The 18397-nt window shown below is 61.1% G+C and overlaps 3 protein-coding genes across 7 annotated transcripts in view; 1 reads left to right on the top strand and 2 right to left on the bottom strand.

The window, feature by feature from the left end:
* Positions 1 to 4844, bottom strand: part of KSR2 (kinase suppressor of ras 2) — an 85781-nt gene extending 80937 nt beyond the window's left edge. For all 4 annotated transcript variants that reach the window (XM_077787116.2, XM_077787119.2, XM_077787118.2 and 1 more), the window contains exon 1: positions 4643 to 4844. In XM_077787116.2, the coding sequence (XP_077643242.2) occupies positions 4643 to 4819 (177 nt within the window). In that variant the 5' untranslated portion in view covers positions 4820 to 4844. The remainder of the gene's footprint in view (positions 1 to 4642) is intronic.
* Positions 4845 to 10361: 5517 nt separating this feature from the next.
* RFC5 (replication factor C subunit 5) lies at positions 10362 to 12929 on the top strand. The gene is made up of 11 exons (XM_021537351.3): positions 10362 to 10406; positions 10514 to 10578; positions 10673 to 10809; positions 11073 to 11152; positions 11361 to 11434; positions 11571 to 11730; positions 11834 to 11915; positions 11995 to 12124; positions 12300 to 12377; positions 12463 to 12517; positions 12654 to 12929. The coding sequence occupies exons 1-11, from the start codon at positions 10375 to 10377 to the stop codon at positions 12748 to 12750; spliced, it is 990 nt and encodes a 329-aa protein (XP_021393026.1). The 5' UTR covers positions 10362 to 10374; the 3' UTR covers positions 12751 to 12929.
* A 424-nt stretch (positions 12930 to 13353) lies between these two features.
* On the bottom strand, positions 13354 to 17435 carry WSB2 (WD repeat and SOCS box containing 2). 2 transcript variants are annotated; one of them, XM_021537348.3, is made up of 9 exons: positions 17385 to 17435; positions 17122 to 17293; positions 16131 to 16366; positions 15821 to 15952; positions 15452 to 15552; positions 15090 to 15262; positions 14657 to 14770; positions 14185 to 14292; positions 13354 to 13986 (listed from the first exon to the last, which is right to left on the bottom strand). In XM_021537348.3, the coding sequence occupies exons 1-9, from the start codon at positions 17398 to 17400 to the stop codon at positions 13824 to 13826; spliced, it is 1215 nt and encodes a 404-aa protein (XP_021393023.1). In that variant the 5' UTR covers positions 17401 to 17435; the 3' UTR covers positions 13354 to 13823. The 2 variants fall into 2 exon arrangements, with proteins under 2 accessions (XP_021393023.1, XP_021393025.1); XM_021537350.3 differs by having other exon boundaries at positions 16131 to 16363.
* Positions 17436 to 18397: the final 962 nt, after the last annotated feature.

The raw sequence follows: 18397 nt of genomic DNA, 5'->3' as shown, positions 1-18397 counted from the left end.
GGAATAAAGGTGATTTCTGAGCCACCAACAGCATCACCAGCGCCACAATCAGAGTCCTGGGGAGGGAACGGAGCTGGGGACAGGGCAGCCCCAGCCCCATCCCGCAGAGGTGAGCTGGGAATGGGGAAAGAGTGGGAGAGACGGAGGAAATTTAATTTCCAGCTGGGGGACACTCCCCCCTACAGAGCCCTCGAGTGACAGAGGGGTCATTTTTGACCCAAAAGAGCATCCCCCCAGGTGCTTTTGTCCATGGATTTGCCCCAGCAAGGCAAAAAGAAGCACCAAAACCCCTCTGTAAAATCCAGAGGCTCTCGCTGTTCGCCGGGGATGGAAAGGGGAGGGAATTCCCTGCTCTGCCTCCCTCTCATCCCGGCACGGAGCGAATTTGGGAAATGCTTCGTTCCTGCTGCGGCCCAACCTCCCCCTGCTCCCGTGCCTCAGTTTCCCACGTGGCAGCGGGCAGGGGGCACAAGGAGAGCGGTGGGAATCCCGCGGATCCCCGTCCTTCCTGCAGGCGGAATTTGCGGCGGCTCCAGCTGGGGATGCTGCTGCAGGGGATCCAAAGCTTTCCCTGTGGCGCTGGGGTTGTTTTCCCAAATTCCCCGCGCCTGTCCCTGCCGCAGCTCTGCCCGGGGGAAGGCAGGAGCGATGCTCTGGGATGAAGGAGGGAAAGCGCCAGGATTTCCTTCCCTTTGGAGCATCCAGCGGCTCCTGGAACCCCCCAGCTCCTCGGGAAGCAGCGTCCCTGCTGCGCCGGGGGCGGTGCGGGCACAGGAGCGATGTCCCCGCTCCAGTCACCCCACAGGACCCTGGGTGACCCCAGCAGGGCGAGGGGCCGGGATCACCCCCGGCTGGAGCTGGATTTCCCAATCCCCGAGCGGGAATTTCCCTGGGCTCATCCCAAACCCCGCACGGCCGCGAGCGGCTGCTCCCCCCGCCCCGGCAGGTTCCCAGCCGGTCTCCAAGGAGCCAGAGGGCGGCTGCTCCCCCCTGGAATGGGATCCTTGACGTCAGCCGGGCTGGCCACGGCACCGGCCCTGCCTGGAGACCGGGACAGGCGGTGGAAAATCCAGGAGGAGAAAGTTCATTCATTCATCTGGCACCCGGTGAGCCGTGGGGAATGCCCATCCCATCCCATCCCATCCCATCCCATCCCATCCCATCCCATCCCATCCCATCCCATCCCATCCCATCCCATCCCATCCCATCCCATCCCATCCCATCCATCTCTCCTGCACCCCTAAAAATCCTTTTCCATGACAAGAACCACAGCCAGAGCGGCTCCCTCCAAGGGGCTCGTTATTCCAGAGGCACCTGGAGCAGCCTGGGGCTGGGGAATTCCTTGCCACGGTTCTATTTTCTCTCTCAGGGCTCTCCCAAGGTCCTGCTGGGCTTGTGAGATGCCCCTGGCTCTGCTCATCCTTTATTTCAGGAGATGCTAAAGGGTCCCGGGGGATTTTGCTGGGAATACAGGAGCCAAAATGTCTCCATCCAGCATCCTGGGAGGATCCAGCCCTGGGAGAAGTGCTCACCCGTGGTATGAGACACCAGAGAACCCACACATTCAGGCAGCAAAAATCACAAAATCATGGAACGGTTTTGGAAGGAGCTTAAAGCCCATCCAGTTCCACCTCATGGGCAGGGACAGCTTTCACTGTCCCAGGCTGCTCCAAGCGCCATCCAACCCGGCCTTGGGCACTTCCAGGGATCCAGGGGCAGCCACAGCTTCCCTGGGCAAATCCCAGTGCTGGAACAGCATCTCCACAGCCTGTGGAGGTTTGGGAATGGCCGGAGCTCTTTCCTCAGAGCCTCTTCCCAGCCTCACCACACAGCAGCCAAAAGTATCCTGGGAGATTTCCCTGTTCCTGGCAGCCCAGGGAGAAGGAAATGTCCATCCTGGGGTTATCCCTGGAGCCATCCACCAGTTCCTGGGAGCCGTGACCCATGTTTTGACATTGGGATGGGCTTTAACCCCACAGACAGAACAGTGCTATGGGACAGTCGGGAATATTGTCCAGCTCTGAGGAAACTTTCCTTCTGCCGTTCCCAAATTCCACCAAATGCAGCAGCCCCTATCCATATTTACACCCCAACCTCAAATTTAGCCCAATTGCCACACTTGGACGGGGATAAAACCCCAGAGCCCAGGCAGGGCTGAGGGATGAACGCTCAGCTCCTTCTGGATGCCGCCCCATAGGAAGCAAACCAGTCTGGATTCCCACTCCAGGTGTTTTATCCCAGCTGCTGCCTTGGTTCCCGCTGGAACCTATCCCAAGGCATAAGCAAGACCCAAAAAGCCTCCCAGCTCCAAGGATTGCCCCTGGAACCAGGCTGCAGCCGTGGTACCCATCCCAAAAACACTGCATGGCAGGATGCAGGAGGATGGGAGCTCACACCTACCTCAAGGTGGCTCAAAACAGAAAAAAAAAAAAAAAAGAAGGGGAAAAACTTCTATTAATCCAGCAAAATCAATGTTTAGCCTATGAAGATTAACCAAAAAAACACAGATCATCCCATTTTATTCCAGGCCCGTGCTGACACAAGGGCTGGGCACTGTCTCCAGTGCCACATCCCAGGCCACCCCTCCCTTTGCCATGGCACTGCCTGGCCCGGCTCTGCTGCCACCAGATGGGAAGGGAAGAGGCACAGAGCGAGGCCTCGGAGTCTGTGTCACGTCCTTGGGACGTGGTGGTGGCAGCAGGGACTCAGGGACACAGAGACTCGGGGACCTGGGGACTCAGGGCCAAGCTCTGCTCCTGCTGACGCTGGTGGCAACCCAGGACAACACCAGGAGCCAGCCCAGGGCTGGCATCGGGAATCTGTGGGAATCACCCTGGGTTTGAGGTGAAAAACAACCAGAGTGTCAGCAGGGATGTCCTTGGCTGGAAGATCCCAAGCTCCAGGTTTGGAGGTCTTTTAGGGACAGTAATGCCAGGGCTCCCTGTGGCTGGCACTGGGTGATCCATCGGGGCTGGAGAGGCAATTCCTGTGAGTGTTTGTAGGATAACATGGCCCTGACCCTGCATCCAGCCCCAGCTGGGCTGCCCCAGTGCCACTGGGGTGCTGGGAAGGAGCATCCCACCAGGATGGCTCCACCACGCTCCCCTGCTCCCTCCATGTCCATGGGACACAGGCTCAGTGCTGACCTCAACGAGGCCAATCACTCCATGTGGGATGAGCTCCTGAAGTTCTGCACCTCCTGGAAGGTTCTCCTGGTGATTTGAAGCCTGCCTGCATCCCAAAAAGTCTCCAGCACACCCCAAAACCACTGTTATCCCTCTCCCAAGGTTACTCCAGGGCCAACGCTCCCAGCCCCTCACACAGAGTTGGGATGAGACAGGGCTTGGATCAAGGGGAGGTAACAGCAGGATGGGAGCAGGAATGAGCACAAGTTGGGATGCAGAGCAGGGAGCTGCACCCCAAAATTGGGTCTCCCCACGAGTGGCACAGCAGTGACATGGTGATGCCCCAATTCTTCCCACAGCACTCAGGAACTCGGGGAGCGAAAGCAGCAGGACAGGGTGTTCCAGTCACGGTCCAGAGCCAACAGAGGGGCTGCAGGAGCAGCTGAAAGGCCTGAGTGGGATCAGGCTCGGCAATCCCCCCACCCACAGCCCCAGCTCCGCGCCAGCCGCCCCCACAGCACCAGCACAGCCCTGCTGGCGTCTCCCCAGGGTCACGGCCTCGCTTCTCCTCGCTCCGTGCCAGCTGCAGGGATCCCGCTCAGCCCTGGGAATCCCTGGCTGTTCCCTGCCCGTCCCAGCCCACCGACCTCCTGCTGAACCACAAATTCACCCCAGCGGGGGCTCAGCACGCTCCAAGGGGAGCCTCATCCTCTGGGAGGCAGGAGTGGGGAGGGGGGAAGGCAGCCGGGCCGGGGGCTGCTGCCTGCAGGGAGGGATGCAGGTGGGCCAGGGGGATGCTGGAGCCTGCTGGATCCCAAGGGATGCAGGTGGGCTGAGGGGATGCAGCTCAGGGAAGGGGATTCAGCCAGGCCCAGGGGATGCAGCCCCGTGGAAGGGATGCCGGCGGGCTGAGGGGATGCTGCCTGGTGGAAGGGATGCAGCCAGGCCCGTGGGATGCAGCCTGCCACAAGGAATGCAGGTGGGCCGAAGGGATGCAGCCCGGGGAAAGGGATGCAGGCAGGCTGGGCGGATGGAGGCAGGCAGCAGGGGTGCAGGTGGGCCGATGGGATGCAGCCCGCTGGAAGGGACGCAGCCCGGCTGAGCAGGAGCCTGGAGGAAGGGATGCGGCCGGGCCGGGGGATGCAGGAAGGGGGAAGGGATGCAGGTGGGCCGGGAGATCCAGGTGGGCCGGGAGATCCAGGTGGGCCGGGAGATCCAGGTGGGCCGGGGGATGCCGCCTGCCGGCCGGTGGAACCCGGCGGAGGGACGCCGCCGGGCCGGGGAATGCCGGGGGGTACCGGGAGGATACCGGGAGGCTGCGGCCGGGGCCGGGCGCCCCCGGTGGGTCCCGGCAGGAGGGTTCGGTGGTCCCGGACCCACCTCGGGGCCACCTGCAGAGCGCGCAGCCTCACTCGGGCGCACCGCAGCGCCGCGGGGGAACCCGCCGCGGCCCGGGGGGGGTGGGGGGGAGACCGATGGGGGGGTGTTGATGTTGGGGGGGGTCGGCGGGCCCGTACCTCCAGGGTGCGGATCTCCTTCTGCGTGAGGTCGTTGGAGGCGGCGCACTTGGTGCGGAGCCCCTCCAGGTTGGAGATGCTGATGTCGATCATGTTCTGGACCAGCTCGCACTGCTGCAGCGCCTTCTGCAGACTCAGCTCCTGCTCCTCGCTCCTCGTCATGTTGTCCTCATCCATCGCTCGCCGCCCCCCCCCCCCCCGCCCGCCCGCCCGCCCTCCCCTCCGCCCGCCGCCGCCGCGGCCCCCCCTTCCCTGGGCTCCGCTCGCCGGCCCCCGCCGCCGCTCAGCCCCGCTCGGCCGCGGCCCGCAGCATCGCGGTGCCCACCGAGCCGTCAGCGCGGCGCCGCCGCCGCTACCCCCCCCGGGCGCGGCGGGGCGGGGGCGGGGGCGGCGCGCTCCGGCTCCGCGGGGCCGCGCTCGCTGCGCGCCGCTCCGCGCGGGAACCCCCGCACACCCCCGGCCCGGCAGCCCCGGCCCCGGCAGCCCCGCGGCACCCGCAGCGCCCCCGCACCGCACAGCGCCATCCTCATCAGCACCCCCGCATCATCTTCAGCACCCCCAACCTCATCAACATCCCATCGGCATCAGCACCCCCCAACCTTATCAACATCCCATCGGCATCAGCACCCCCCCAATCTTATCAACATCCCATCGGCATCAGCACCCCCCCAATCTTATCAACATCCCATCGGCATCAGCACCCCCCAACCTTATCAACATCCCATCGTCACCAGCACCCCACAACCTTATCAACACCCCATCATCATCAACACCCTCCAACCTTATCAACACCCCCCAACCTTATCAACACCCCATCGTCACCAGCACCCCCCAACCTTATCAACACTCCTATCATCATCAACACCCCCCAACCTTATCAACACCCCGTCATCAACACCCTGTCGTCATCAACACCCCTCCCAACCTCATCAACATCCCTAACCCTCATCACCCCCAGCCCCATCACCCCCACACCTCTCCATCCTCATCATCACCCTCCCTCCCCATCAACATCCCCCCAACCTTATCAACACCCCATCCTCATCACCCCCAGCCCCATCACCACATCCTCTCCTCACCCACACCCACCTCCTCATCAACACCCCCAACCTTACCAACACCCCCATCCTCATCAACACCCCCAACCTTACCAACCCCCCATCCTCATCAACACCCCCAACCTTACCAACACCCCCATCCTCATCAACACCCCCAACCTTACCAACCCCCCATCCTCAACACCCCCAACCTTACCAACACCCCCATCCTCGTCACCCCCAGCCCCAGCACTTTCCCACCATCCCTATCCACCCCAATTCCCATATCTCCTCATCCCCACCCCCCCATTCCCATCACCGCCCCTCCCCGTGCCCACCCCATGCCCCAAACCCCCCATCTCTCTATCCTCATCACCCCGTCCCCATCCCCCTATCCCCACACCTCCCCACCCTCATAAGAATTCCCCAATTCCCGACCCCCTCCCGCCATCCATCCCCCCGTCCCCACTCCCCTGCCCTTCCCCCCATCCCCAGCCCTTTCCATGCTCATCCCATTCCCTCTGAACCCCGGGAATGGGACAGGAGGGCAGCACCAGGGGGGAAGGGGGGATGCTGAACTGGGGGGGAAGGGGGCAGGGAGAATGAGGGGGGGTTAAATGGGGGTCTGGGGTAACGGGGGGTGGAAATAGGGATCTGGGGTAGTGGGGAGTGGAAATAGGGATCTGGGGTAATGGGGCTTTGAAATGGGGATCTGGGGTAATGGAGGGGTGGAAATGGGGATCTGGGGTAATGGGGCCTTGAAATGGGAATCTGGGGTAATGGGGGGGGTGGAAATGGGGATCTGGGGTAATGGAGGGGTGGGAATGGGGATCTGGGGTAACAGGGATGGAAATGGGGATTTAGGGTAATGGGGAGTCAATGAGGAAGTGGGGGCTTGGACATTGGGGGGCTGGTGCTACAGGGGGACCTGGGGAAATGAGTGGGGCTGGAAATGCAGGGCAGGGATATTGGGAGGATAATGGGGGGCTGGGGAATGCAGGGGATCTGAGGTAATGGGGGAAATGGGGCATTGTGGGGGCTGGGGCAGAGATGGAGAATGGAAATGGAGGCTCTGGGGAAATGGGAAGTCTGGGACACTGGGGGGCACTGAGGGGGTCTAGGGCATTGGAGGGTCAAGCCCCATTGGCATTGGGGGCCAAGCCTGGCCAACACTCAGGAATTATTCAGGACAGAAAAGGGACATCCCAGCTCTGGGGGAGAACAAGCCAAATTCCCAATGGCTTGATCCATGCTCATAGTGGTCTACTCCTTCCGAGTTGGGATATGGCTAAAAAAGCTGGATATCTGCTGATTTTTTTTTTTTTTTAATCAGGAGTTTTAATTTTCAGGCTCATCCCCGAGCTGGGATGTCCCTTTTCTGTCCTGTCCCCAAGGCTGGCTGTGAGGAGAGCTCAGAGGGACCTCTGGTGTGGGAAATGACATCAAGAACTGCCAGGGAAGGGAAGGGAAGGGAAGGGAAGGGAAGGGAATATAAAATAATTTGCAAGCAGGGAGATTCCATTGGGATAAAAGCACCCATCCCAAAAGCCTGCAGCAGCAGAGCTGAAGGAATTTTGGGTGTTCACCAAACTTCATGCTTCCCAAAAAACCCTACAGCAGCGCATGGGATAGCTCCCATGCTTGGAGCTGGCCATGGTCTGAGAGGTGGATGAACATTCCAGGCAGTGGGAATGGCACAATCAGTCCATATAAAAATATCTGGTAATATTTTAATTGACTTCTGTTGGTTTTCTCCATGAGGGAAGAGTCTGGAGTGACTCAGAGTCTCTAAACTGGGTTAATGTGTCCTCAGTGCCAAGGTGCTCTTCCAGGCATGACATCCTGCTGGGAAGGGAGAGGGAATGCCCTGGCATGGCCACTCCAGCCTGGGAAACCAACACCACTGCACCACACCAGGGCTTTCCCATCTAATTCCCCCAAAACCACCCCATGAGGGTTCACTGCTCCAGCTCAGGGTGAGCTCCTCCACAGGAGCCTTTGGATTTTGTTATTAATATGGCAAAGAACTTCTTCAGCTGCACATGGGGTGGGGGGATCCCTTGGATTTCAGCTCTTAAGGAGCACCTGTTTAATCCTCTGTGGAAGAGCATCTCTGTTATCATCAGCCCCAGCCCATCACCTCTGTCCCATCCCCTGTCCCTTCAGCCTTGTCACCATCATCCCTGTTCCCATCCCCTGTCCCTTCATCCCTGTCACCATCATCCCTGTTCCCATCACCTCTGTCCCTTCATCCCTGTCACCATCATCCCTGTTCCCATCCCCTGTCCCTTCAGCCCTGTCACCATCATCCCTGTTCCCATCCCCTGTCCCTTCATCCCTGTCACCATCATCCCTGTTCCCATCCCCTGTCCCTTCAGCCCTGTCACCATCATCCCTGTCCCTTCAACCCTGTTCCCATTCCCTCTGTCCCTTCATCCCTGTCACCATCATTCCTGTTCCCATCACCTCTGTCCCTTCATCCCTGTCACCATCATCCCTGTTCCCATCCCCTCTGTCCCTTCAGCCTTGTCACCATCATCCCTGTTCCCATCACCTCTGTCCCATCATCCCTGTCCCTTCAACCTTGTTCCCATCACCTCTGCTTCTTCAGCCCTGTCACCATCATCCCTGTCACCATCATCCTTGTCCCTTCAGCCCTGTCACCAGCACCTCTGTCCTATCATCATCCCTGTCACCATCATCCATCTCACCATCGTCTCTGTCCCATCACTTCTGTCATCATCTCTGTCACCATCATCTCTGTCCTATCATCCCTCTCCCATCAACCCTGTCACCACCCCTGTCACCATCACACCTGCCCCATCATCTGTCTCCTCATCTCCATCACCATCATTCCTGTCACTGTCCCCCTGTCCCATATCCCTGTCTCCATCATCTCTGTCCCATGATCCCTGTCCCATCAACACTGTCACCACCATGCCTGTCTCCTCTTCCCTATCCCATCATCTCCATCACCTCTGTCACCACCACCTCTGTCCCATCATCCCTGTCCCACCACCTCTGTCCCTTCATCCCACCCAAGAGGGAAACCAGAGGACATGCACCCAACCCCACTAAACAACACCCCAAAGATTTCCCCTGCTCTGGAGCCCCGGATTTATTACTGGTGGGGAAACACCTGGAAAAATCCATGTAGGAGGACAAGAGCCTGCCCCAGGCGAAGGCAGCTCCAGGGGAGAGCAGCAGCTCTGGATCCAGGACGTGCAGGAAAATCCCAGCTCCCGGCTGTTCCCAGGTGCCCGGGAAGGACCTGGAGGCTCCGAAGGGAAGGGCCATCTGTCACGGCTATCACGCGCCCAGAGGGACAGCTGAGGCTGCTGACCTCAGCTTCCAGCTCCTGCTTTCCTTTGTGGGGCTGCAGGGGGGAAAAAAGGGAAAACAACCAGGAGAGAAGGTGCCCTCCAGCAGATTTTTGTGTTTTTATAGGATTCAGCTTGGAGCTCTTGATGTTTTCACTTCCTTTGTCAGCAACAGCATTTTTCTAGGGATTTTTTTTGCCTGCCCTGTACCTCCACTTCCCAAGGGATTGCTTCCCATCCTCACTCCACCTGCGTTTTCCAAGGCAGTGCCTCTCACTCCTGCCTGCTTTCCTTTCTGGGATCAGCACCGGAGCATCGCTCCAGCAGCCTGGGCTGATTCTGCTCTCTAAGCTGCTTCTCTAAAGGAGGCTCCAGGGGTTTTCCAGAGGCACTGGGAGACAGCAGGGACAGGGATGAAGATTACAGTTGTTTTGTGCTGGCAGCCACCTCTAGAGTTTGCTGCTCCCGTCACACTGGGAGGATCCCAAATCTGCTCTCCTCGGGTGTCCCTTCACCCAAAGGTGTCCCTCTCATCCCATCGGCTTTCCCAGGGCAGGTGCAATGTGCTTTCCCAAAACCTCGATCCAGCAATTCCTGCTGCCGTGATTTCCCCGGGATCACAGGCACCACTCTGCTCTGAACATTCACTGTGCTCTTCCCACAACCACAGAATCATGGAGCAGGTTGGGTCGGAAGGGACCTTAAAGGTCAGCTCGTTCCAGCCCCAGGGACAGCAGGATGAGGGGATTCTCCCTCTCCACTCAGGTGAGATCCCAGTGGGAATGCTGTGCCCAGCCCTGGGCAGGCACAGGGACGACCTGGAGCTGCTGGAGTGAGACCAGAGGAGGAACCAGAGCTGATCCAAGGGTTGGAGCCAGGCTGGGAGAGCTGGGGGTGCTCACCTGGAGAGGAGAAGCTCCAGGGAGAGCTCAGAGCCCTTCCAGGGCCTAAAGGGGCTCCAGGAGAGCTGGAGAGGGACTGGGGACAAGGGATGGAGGGACAGGACACAGGGAATGGCAGGCTGGATAGGATATTTGGAATTGGGAATTGTTCCCTGGGAGGGTGGGAGCCCTGGAGCTGAGCTCTCCCAGCGGTGCCCGGGGACATCTGGCCCTGCCAGGCGCTAGGAAATGGCCTCTTAATGAAGAAAATTAAACCATCCTCTACTAAGACACGGGGAATGGATGGATACTGGGGAGGGATCGCTGCCTGGGAGGGGAGCAGGGCAGGGATGGCGCTGGATGCCCGGAATCTCGGGACTCGCAGCCGGGACCTCCCCGCTCCGGCGGGACCCGCCCGTCCCCTCAGGCCGGCCCCGCCCCGCCGCTCCCGCCGCTCCCGCGCGCTCGGCGGCGCTCTCGCGAGACTTCCCGACATGGCGCCGGCGGGCAGCGCCAACCTGCCGTGGTACGGCCGGGACCGGGGGCACCGGGACACCGGGACACCGGGACACCGGGATAGCGCGGCGGGACTGCCCCGCGGCTCACTCCCGCTCCTTTCTATCCCCGCTGCAGGGTGGAGAAGTACCGTCCGCAGGCGCTGTCCGAGCTGGTGTCTCACCGGGACATCCTCAGCACCGGTAATGAAGCTCTCTCCCCGCGGTGACCCTCCCCGCCGGTCCCGGCTGTCCCCCAGCCCCGTTATCCCGTTGTTATCCCGTTGTTATCCCGCAGTGCAACGCTTCATCAGCGAGGACCGGCTCCCCCATCTGCTCCTCTATGGGCCGCCCGGTACCGGGAAGACATCGACCATCCTGGCCTGTGCCCGGCAGCTCTACCGGGAGCGGGAGTTCGGCTCCATGGTGCTGGAGGTGAGCGGGAATGGGATGGGATGGGATGGGGTGGGGTGGGGTGGGATGGGATGGCATGGCATGGCATGGCATGGCATGGCATGGCATGGCATGGCATGGCATGGCATGGCATGGCATGGCATGGCATGGCATGGCATGGCATGGCATGGCATGGCATGGCATGGCATGGCATAGGATGGGATGGCATGGCATGGCATGGCATGGCATGGCATGGCATGGAGGGATGGGATGCAGGGATACAGATCCACACCATTCCCTTCCAGCTCAACGCCTCCGATGACCGGGGCATCGACATCGTCCGAGGGCCCATCCTGAGCTTCGCCAGCACCAGGACCATCTTTAAGTACGTGGTGGGTCTGTGCTTCCCAAAGCTCCCCATCTCTTTGGTGCCCTCCTGCCCTGGCACTTGGATTGGGAAGGGGATTTGGGAGGTCCCGTGGTGGGTGGGTGCCCAGCAAGCAGGCAGGGTGAGGATGCAAGAAGGGCTTCCCAGGAGTCAGGCTGGGAACAAACATCCCAGCTCCCCCTTCTCCAAACCCCTCTTTTCCTAGGAAAGGCTTCAAGCTTGTCATCCTGGATGAAGCCGATGCCATGACCCAGGATGCTCAGAACGCCCTGAGGAGAGGTGAGAGGCACTGGGAATCCCACACCGCATGGATCCCACACTGTGGGCAGCCATCGGCCTCATCCAGCCCGGCACAGGGTGGGAATCAGGACGAGGCAGCAGCCAAGGACCCTCCTCCCCTCCGTCCTTTTTGCAGTGATCGAGAAGTTCACAGAAAACACCCGGTTCTGCCTCATCTGCAACTACCTGTCCAAGATCATTCCTGCCCTGCAATCCCGCTGCACCCGCTTCCGCTTCGGCCCCCTGACCCCGGAGCTGATGGTGCCGCGGCTCCAGCACGTCATCCAGGAGGAGGGGTGAGCGGGGGGTCCCCCCACGCCCCCTCTGCCCCCTTCCCTGCCAGGGAGGAGCAGCAGGCTGGATTCCCACGGTTCCACTTCCCCGGGGGTTGTTTTCCAGGGTGGATGTGACCGAGGACGGGATGAAGGCTCTGGTGACCCTCTCGAGCGGGGACATGCGCAGAGCCCTCAACATCTTGCAGGTGGGAGTGTGGCCATCAGCCCCTGGCCAGCTGAGCTGGAGCGGCCTCTTCATCCTTCCTGTTCCCTCCTCTTCCTCAGAGCACCTCCATGGCCTTTGGGAAGGTGACAGAGGAGAACGTTTACACCTGCACGGGACATCCCCTCAAGTCTGACATCACCAACATCCTCGACTGGATGCTGAACCAGGATTTTTCCACTGCCTACCGCAGTATCCTCTACCCTGGGGGTTATTTCCAGCTGGGATAAACCCTGCTCTTTCCCAGGGATCTCTGTGGCCTCTGGGGTGGGTGCTGCTCACTGGGGAGGCCCCTCAGGGATGTTCTTCATAGCAGATCTGGCAGGGAAACGCCTGGAAGCAGGGCCTTGACTCGCTCTCATCCCAGAAATCATGGAGCTGAAGACGCTGAAGGGCCTGGCCCTGCAGGACATCCTCACTGAGATCCATCTCTTCGTGCACAGAGGTGGGGAAAGGGTCTGGCTCCGGATGATCCTGGAGAGGCCACACTTCCTCCTGCCCCTCACTGAGTGTTTTTTTTCTCTCCACAGTTGACTTCCCCCCCTCCATCCGCATCCAGCTGCTGATCAAGCTGGCAGACATCGAGTAAGTGTCACTCCCACAGTGTGGGCACCCTGGGGTGGCTCCTGGTGGTGTCTGGGCACTGCTGGCACACAGCCTGTGGTTTTGGGGGGCACCCACAGTGGTGGAAACCCCCAAAGCTGCCCTTGGCCCCCTCCAGGTACCGCCTGGCTGCTGGCACCAGCGAGAAGATCCAGCTGAGCTCCCTCATCGCCGCCTTCCAGGTCACCAGGGACCTGGTGGTGGCCGAAGCCTGATCCTGCCTGATCCTGGATCTGCTGCTGGATTTGGGAAGGACCATCAGCACCATGCCTGGAGCTGCTTCCTGCAGCTTCCCAGATCCTTTTTGGAAGCCTTGAGTGCACAGTCAGGGTAAAAAGGTTGTTAAAAGGTAGCATTATTCCCAATGGGAAAATACAGGTGCCTCCAAAGCCCAGCAGGTTGCACTGGTCTTTGCTTCTCCCTCCTGAAGGGAGGTGGGGGGTGAGGGGTGCACCAGCTTTCTGTGTTCAGCTGTTCCCAAGGGATAAACAACATCCTGGAGTTGTTTGAAGGAGAATTACCTCCACAAAGCCTGCCAGCACACAGGGAATGTGCTGTTGCTCCAGCCACCAGCTAAGCTGGAGGATGGGGACAAACAAAACACTGCTGCATGCTCAGCATGTCTGGGAATTTGGTTGATTGAGTGCCACACTCCAGCACGGAGAGAAAACAACAGAGGAATGGGAGCAGGGGGTGGAGTGAAGCCACCTCTTCCCACAGATGGACACTTCTGGCCAGCCATTTCTGCCACACCACTTCCCTGGCAGCCAGGGCGGTGCCAGGCACTCCCAGGTCACCCGAGCAAGCCAGGAGGGAAATCATGTGGAATCAATTTTTATTGATTGAGACCTGCTCGGGCTTGTCCCCATTCCTGCCCGCGCCGGGAGAGCGGCAGAGTCCGCGCTCCACCGGGATGGAGGGACATTCCCAGCTGGGTGTTTTGGGGGGTTTAGCCCCATATTTGTGCAGGTGACAACAGCTCTGCTCCCACAGCAGCTGTTCCACCGTCATCCCACACCATTGCACTCAGAAGCAGAAGTACCTGACCCAACCCAGCAGGCAGCAGGGGACAGGGGGACCTGTGTCCCACCCATGTCCCCTGCAGGGCCACCGCAGTCTCTGCATGGGATTTTGCTGGGTTTTTGTATTATGACACCAAAAAAGCCCTCCACAGCCCCAAAACCACGGGAGCAGCAATGCTCCTGGCTCACAGCTCGGCGTTCCTGCGGCGCCACCGGCCCGGGCCAAGCCCCAGGGCTCACCTCTTGCCTCTGCTCTCCCTGCTGCCTTAAAAAGTCCGGTAAGTGAGGAATTCCTTCAGCTTCCTGGGAATGGGCAGCGCCAGCACCTGGTAGGTTGTGAGGAAGGTGCGCAGGGCTTTGCGGCACAAGTGCTTGAGTGACGAGAGGACCCTCGGGGCTGTCCAGAACTGGACGTGGCCATCCCTGGTCCTGCAATGGGATCCAAACAACCCTGAGCACAGGGCAGAGGGACACAAGGGATTCCAACTGTCCCAGAATATTCCCAGTCTTGCCAGGAGTATGCGTTCCCCAGCTCAGGGAAATTATCCCCAGGGAAGCCCAGAATTTGCTGAGCTGCAGGAGGGAGGAGCAACCCTGTTTCCCCACCCTCTTCTCCTGTTTACTCACCCTGTGGCAATGAATCCTCCGTGTGGGAAGTACATGCAGCACAGACCGTTGGTCATGGGGGCAAAGGCCACTGGAGACCGCAGCTCCAAGGCCCAGATCCTCAGGAGCCTGTGGAGAAAGGGAGAGGATACAGTGCAGTGCCTGATGCCAAAATGAAGCCTCTGGGACCCCCTGAAGACACAGAAACCAGAAGGATTTGCTTCCCATAGAAGTGTTCCAGGGAGGACTGTTCTCTGCTGAGCAAATGACATGCCGAGGGTGTCACAGACCCAAGAGGACATGGACCTCAGCTCAGAGTGACAGGGCCCTGACCTTATCACAGCCAAGCCATGGTGTTCCCATGGGCCTGACCTTTCCCCTTATTCCAGGAATTGGTGGGGACCTGGCACATTTATTCCCCATCTCCTGAGCTCCTGGCTCATTCTAGTCTCCTCCTGGGCCCCTCTCTGGGTCTCCACAGGGATTCACTCACCTGTCATCTGCCACCGTGGCCAGGTAGAGCCCCTCGGGGGAGAAGCAGACGGAGCGCAGGGAGCTGGTGTGGATTTCACCGCTGGAATCCAGCGTGGAGTGCAATGGGACGTGGCTGTGGGTGGGGACAAGATGTGTCAGCTCTGAGCTGCCACCGGCCCCTTCCCCAGCTGAGGCTGGCAGAGCCACCAAACTTGGCCAGCCAGTCCCCCATCCTGCCTCTGGAAGCAGAGGAGCGGTGATGGCTGTGCCCAGTGAGAAGGGAAAGCCACACCCAGCCCTAAAAACCTTCCTGGTACTGCTCTGTCCTGTCCACAGTGTCCCCATGGTCCATACCCCGTGTAGAGATGGTGGCTGTGCCCATTCAGCAGGGAGAGCCACATCCAGCCCTAAAAACCTCCCTGGCATTGCTCTGTCCCCTCCCAGGTCTGTACCGCAGTGTCCTGAGCTGCTCCCCGGTGTAGGGGTCCCACATGATGACACAGGCATCGTAGGAAGCGGTGACAAGGAGCGCAGAGTCCGGGGAGAAGTCACAGGACACCACACTGCTCTGGTGGCCCTCCAGCCTGCGGATGAGGGTGTAGGATCTCATGCTCCACAGCAGTGCCTGCGGGATTTGGGCAGGAGATCAGGCTGGGAGCATCCCAAGGTTTAAACCACATGGGCTCTGCTTCCAACTTCCAGTTCCTGAGGAGCCAGGGCAGGATGGCCTGGCTCTTCTGCCAGGGGGGTTTCTGGGGACACAGAGGGCTGGATTCAGCAGGCACAGGGATGGCTCCCATCCTGCAGGACTCACCGACTTCTCGCCAGCGGCGGAGCAGAGCATGCTGCAGTCTGGGGAGATGGAGCAGCAGTAGACCCACTGCACGTGGCCCGACAGCACCTGGACCTGCCGCCCTGGGGACAGCAGAAATGCGTCACCAGAGGGAAACAGGACTCCTTGTCTCTGCTCTCCCTTCCTTTCCACAGAGGGAATTCACATTGGGCTGGGAACTCCCTGGGTAAATCCCAAGGCAATGCCCTCCTGCGTCTCCCAGATTACACTCTGCTCCCGGTCACAGGGACTGTCCCCTTCTGCCTCAAATACTGTCTCCAAAGGTCCTCTCCCACCACCTTCCCTCCCGAGGTGGATTCCTCCCCCTTTCCTGACACAGCACATTCCTACCATCCCTGCTCAGGTCCCACACGCGCAAGGTCTTGTCCCGCGAGGCCGACACGAGGATGGGGCTTCCATTGGGAGCAAAGCTCAGGTCCCTGACGACATCCTGGTGTCCCAGGAGGCTGAAGAGGAGGTGCCCTGCAGAGAGGAGTCAGGCTCAGTGCCATCCATCCATGGAGAATGAGACAGAGCCCTCATGCAGCCCTGCTTGGGACTGCGCAGGTATTGGGGAGGGAGGGAGATGGGATCTCCTTCCACAGGGGAACAGGAACAAGGGGACAGCCAGCCTGAAGCCACAACAGCGAGGGCTGCTTACCTGTCTGCACTTCCCACACCTTGATCTGCCCATCATTGAGCCCAGTGGCCAGGACCAGGCAGGGAAGCCCCACGGCACAGGCAGGATCTGTGTCCCCATCCTCAGCTGCTGGCCAGGCACTGAAGGCCAGGCCCCACACGATCTGCCCACACTCCAGAGTCTTCTCCTTGGCTGCCCCATGGCTCCAAGTCTCTGCTTTGCTGCCCCGGCTCTTGCGCTCCGAGGTTTTGCAGCCACTGGAGGGAGACAGGGATGGGTGGAGTGTTCACCCTGAGACCCCCAGCTCCATGCACCCATCTTCACCCCACACTGGGCAGCCCCTGGGATCAATCCAAACTGGCGAATGAATGGATGGACAGCATCACTCGAAGGACTTTGATGCTGGTGGGTGAGGGCTGAAACACTCTGGGCTGATCCCCCAACATGGGGAGCAGGAAAGGAGAGGGAATTCTGCCCCTTTGCCCAGCTCAGGTGAGACCCCACCTGCAGAGCAGCCCCAGCGCTGGGGCATCCCCAACATCAGACAGAAAGATGTGGAGCTGATAGAATGGGACCAGAGGAGGAGATGCTGCAAGGGCTGGAGCCCCTCTGCTCTGGATCCAGGCTGGGAGAGCTGGGGGTGCTCACCTGGAGAGGAGAAGGCTCCAGGGAGAGCTCAGAGCCCTTCCAGGGCCTAAAGGGGCTCCAGGAGAGCTGGAGAGGGACTGGGGACAAGGGATGGAGGGACAGGACACAGGGAATGGCTCCCACTGCCAGAGGGCAGGGCTGGATGGGACATTGGGAAGGAATTGTTCCCTGGGAGGGTGGGCAGGCCCTGGCACAGGGTGCCCAGAGCAGCTGTGGCTACTCCTGGATCCCTGGCAGTGCCCAAGGCCAGGCTGGACAGGGCTGGGAGCAGCCTGGGACAGTGAGAGGTGTCCCTGCCCATGGCAGGGAGTGGGACTAGATGAGCTTTAGGGCCCCTTTTAAGCCAACCCACTCCATGACTCACAGCTCGGCCTCCCCCAGGGGCCACGGGATCAGCTTGACCACGCAGTGTCCCTGGGACCAGGCGAACCAGGCTCCATCGGGGGAGAAGGCGACGCTCCAGGTCTCGCAGCTGGATTTCCAATCGTAGCGCTGGGGCCGGCCCGGCTTCAGCTCCGCCAGCAGCACCGGCTCCTCTGCGGCGGGACGGCCCCGTTACCCCCAGAGCCCCCAAACCCCGGCACCCTCACAGCGCAGCCCCCGTGCCCCCGCCCGGCTCCCGCTCACCTCCGCTCGGCTTCATGGCGGCCCCGCCGCCCGCTCGGCCCCGCCGGGCCCGCCCGGCCCAGGGCGGCGGCGGCGGCGGAAGCGGCGGCGCGGGGAGGGGACCTGGAGCCGCCTCCTCCGGCCCCGCCGCCACCGGCACCGCCCCGCCACCGGGACGGGCCGGGAGGGGGCCCGGAACGGCCCCGCTGAGGAGAGCGGCGGGAGCCGGGCCTGCCCCGCCCGCCGGGCACGGGGTGCGACCCCTCAGAGACACACACCGGGACAGCTCCGGCAGGGACACCCTCAGAGACCCGGCACCCACACCGGGACAGCTCCGGCAGGGACACCCTCAGAGACCCACACCGGGACAGCTCCGCCAGGGACACCCTCAGAGACCCGGCACCCACACTGGGACAGCTCCGGCAGGGACACCCTCAGAGACACACACCGGGACAGCTCCGGCAGGGACAGCCTCAGAGACACACACCGGGACATGTCCCGGCAGGGACAGCCTCAGAGACCCGGCACCCACACCGGGACAGCTCCCGGCAGGGACAGCCTCAGAGACACACACCGGGACAGCTCCGGCAGGGACAGCCTCAGAGACCCGGCACCCACACCGGGACAGCTCCCGGCAGGGACAGCCTCAGAGACCCACACCGGGACAGCTCCGGCAGGGACAGCCTCAGAGACACACACCGGGACATGTCCCGGCAGGGACGCCTCAGAGACCCACACCGGGACAGCTCCGGCAGCGAGACCCTCAGAGACCCACACCGGGACATGTCCCGGCAGGGACACCCTCAGAGACCCACACCGGGACAGCTGCGGCAGGGACACCCTCAGAGACCCGGCACCCACACCGGGACAGCTGCGGCAGGGACACCCTCAGAGACCCGGCACCCACACCGGGACAGCTCCGGCAGGGACAGCCTCAGAGACACACACCGGGACATGTCCCGGCAGGGACGCCTCAGAGACCCACACCGGGACAGCTCCGGCAGCGAGACCCTCAGAGACCCGGCACCCACACC

Source organism: Lonchura striata, chromosome 15 (genome assembly GCF_050655825.1).
Source record: "Lonchura striata isolate lonStrDom1 chromosome 15, ASM5065582v1, whole genome shotgun sequence".
Classification (NCBI taxonomy): Eukaryota; Metazoa; Chordata; class Aves; order Passeriformes; family Estrildidae; genus Lonchura; species Lonchura striata.
This window is presented reverse-complemented; position numbering and strand designations above follow the sequence as displayed.